Raw genomic sequence first — 2,836 nt, 5'->3', positions numbered from 1 at the left:
TTCGCGTGCTTTCCTTGAACTGAGCGATGCTGGTTTGCTTTGGTAGTCGCAGCTGAAACATCCTAACACATGGCCAGCTCAGCAGAGATGATCAAGACTTGGGATGCTGGTATTATTAACGATTTCAAAGAAACTATCGACCCAGCTGATACGGAGAATGTATCTCGAACAGGGTTGATAATACTTCTCAAAGATATTGATCTGACAGCTGTATGCATCTTCAACATTGAGTCTTCAATTCCCGGGTTGAAAAAGACTCCCAAATCTGGAAACGGAGCCTTGGAAAGAATGGAGTCTAGAATTTCAATTTCAACTGGATTCTGCTGCCCGGCAAATCTATTGAACAACAGTTGGTCATCGCCAACACATTCTTCCAGCAAAAGAACAATTTCAAGACTTCTTGGAGACATCCATCATCAAAACACTGGCGCATGATCGACTACCTCATAATTCGATCCCATAGACAAAAGTGTGTCTCAGTGGTTAGCAGGGCTGCCACAAAGCACCGTGGACACGTGTTTGGTTCCGCCTTGGCGCGTCTGCCTGTGCGAGTTCGTACATTTTCCCCCTGTCTGCGTGGGTTTCTGCTGGGTGTTCTGGCTTCGTGCCACAGACCAAAGATGTGCAAGTTAGGTGGATTGGGCGTTCTAAATTGCCGATAGTGTACAGAGATGTGTAGGTTAGGTGTGTTAACCATGGAAGATACAAGGAAAGGGTAGGAAGATGGGTCTGGATGGGATGCTCTTCTGAGGAGACCTGAATGACCTATTTCCACACTGGAGGGATTGTATGGATGAAAAGGATTTCCTTATCTCCAAAGTGATGACTGTTGCAGATGACTGATGGACAGATCACCGACTCAGACTTCCTCTATGTCTGTAGGTTGGGACCAAAACAAAAAGTTGAAAACGAAGAAACAATTCAGAAGAATATTCGATGTGGAGGGGCGACACAGTCTCGGAACGCAAGGGTGCGCCACTCATTCAAACTTTGTGAACAGTAACATTGGCTTATGTCCCATTTAAAAATGTTTACGCTTTCCCCTGTGAGGCCAATATGATAAACATTACATTGGAGAAACACTGCGCTGGGCAAATCAAAAGTGGGCCAAGTTAGACTGCTAATCTGTGCAGTTAGACAGCACTTTCGATCGAAGAGGTAGGATTTGGCCTGAATCACTGGGAATGCTGGTTGCAAATTGATCTGAAAATGAAGTCATGAAACGACACAGCATTTCAGGAGATCTTTCTATCTATCATGTCCATGCCAGCTCTTTTCAAATAACTTGCAATTTATCCAAATTTCCTTCTGTTTCCCCAAATCTCTTATCTATAAACATTCCAGTTATTGTCCAGTGGCTGTTGAAAAGCCCGACTTAAGAAAAAATGAAAATATTGAGGAGTTTTGCCAGTCTCCATGTTTGAAAATTAACTATTACAGACACAAAAGCAAGCAGAGTTGTACTTAGGTACTTTATGCTGTTTTTGACCTTGTAAAGCACCTCTTAAAGTTGCCCTTGAATGCTTCAGACTTGTCTCATTGTTGAGCTTGATGGATTTTGGAAGTTTAAAGCAGTCTATCTGCAGCTTGTGGCTCCACTTCCCTTCGCTTTTCACATCAATTTCATCTCTAACACATTCGAAGATGTCATTGGCTGAAGAGATCGCTTGTGTCTGAATTAAATTTGCTGTTGTTCGGTGCTCCCACTCCCGTCTCACTGGCTTGATCCTTATCAGGGAATGGAGGAGGAAAGGCAGGCGAAGGTCTCGGAGCATTATCGCTGGACTGTTGATCCAGAAAGCCAAATAATTTTATGGGGACCCAGGCACAAATCCTGCCACGGCAAAGGGTGGAATTTGAATTGAGTTAAAAAAAAATTGGAATTAAGAATCTAATGATGACTATGAATCTATTGTCGATTGTCTGAAAAACCCAGTGCGGCTGGAACAGAGACAAGCCAGGTAACTCCTTCAATACCACATTGAATTAGACCCTGTGTACCAACCACTGAGAAACAGACCCGGAAGTAATATCAACCACTACAGCAAACCGAGGGATATAAATAACAAGCAGGACAGAACACTGATACTTCATCGGAGGCGCACTGACAATGCTGTCCAGCAGAATGACGAAATGTTTGCAAAAAAACCCATCGGCTCGGCGAACATGTCTGCAATCTCAATCACGATCACTGCTCAACTTCAATGGTACATCTTGAAAAACAGTGAAATTTACAGACAAAAGGTGACAAGAGGAAATGCAGCGTCACTCACTATTCTCTACACACAAAGAAATATTCATTGACAGCCGCACATCGTTAAATATTTTTGGAAAGAACAGTCGGGGACTATTTGGCCCTTCATATCCTGCCTACTCTGACTATATCTCTGTCACATACGCAATCTCAATATCTCATTCATGCAAAATCTCACTATCTTTCTCGCTCATACTCAATCTCACTATTTCTCTCTCCGACATGCACAATCTCACTGTCTCTCTGATACATAATTTCACTAGTTCTCTCTCTCTATCTCTTATGTTCGATCTTGATTTCGTTCTTGACTGGATCAAGGGATATGGGAGAATGTTGGGAGTAACGCAATGACATCGAAGATCAGCCATATCGCATTTGAATGGTAGCACAGGCTCAAGGGGCCTAATGAACTACTCCTGCTGCTGTTTTTTATGCATGTATGTTTCTTCTTGTTCAATTTACTGCTGATTGATTTACTTTCGACTACTCATCATCCAGAGCTGGCACCTTTATCCACGGATCTATCGATCTATCGATCTATCTATCTATCTATCTATCTATCTATCTATCTATCTATCTATC

At 42.6% G+C, this 2,836-nt stretch overlaps 1 protein-coding gene across 1 annotated transcript in view; it reads left to right on the top strand.

The window, feature by feature from the left end:
- Positions 1 to 431: 431 nt before the first annotated feature.
- LOC125487496 (probable G-protein coupled receptor 139) overlaps positions 432 to 2,836 on the top strand; it is a 14,765-nt gene continuing 12,360 nt past the window's right edge. Inside the window, exon 1 of the mRNA XM_048619089.1 lies at positions 432 to 576. Coding sequence (XP_048475046.1) covers positions 432 to 576 — 145 coding nt within the window. The remainder of the gene's footprint in view (positions 577 to 2,836) is intronic.

This window comes from Rhincodon typus, chromosome 42, assembly GCF_021869965.1.
Source record: "Rhincodon typus isolate 14 chromosome 42, sRhiTyp1.1, whole genome shotgun sequence".
Classification (NCBI taxonomy): Eukaryota; Metazoa; Chordata; class Chondrichthyes; order Orectolobiformes; family Rhincodontidae; genus Rhincodon; species Rhincodon typus.
The sequence above is the reverse complement of the archived record's forward strand: the minus strand, read 5'-3'. Positions and strand labels throughout refer to the sequence as shown.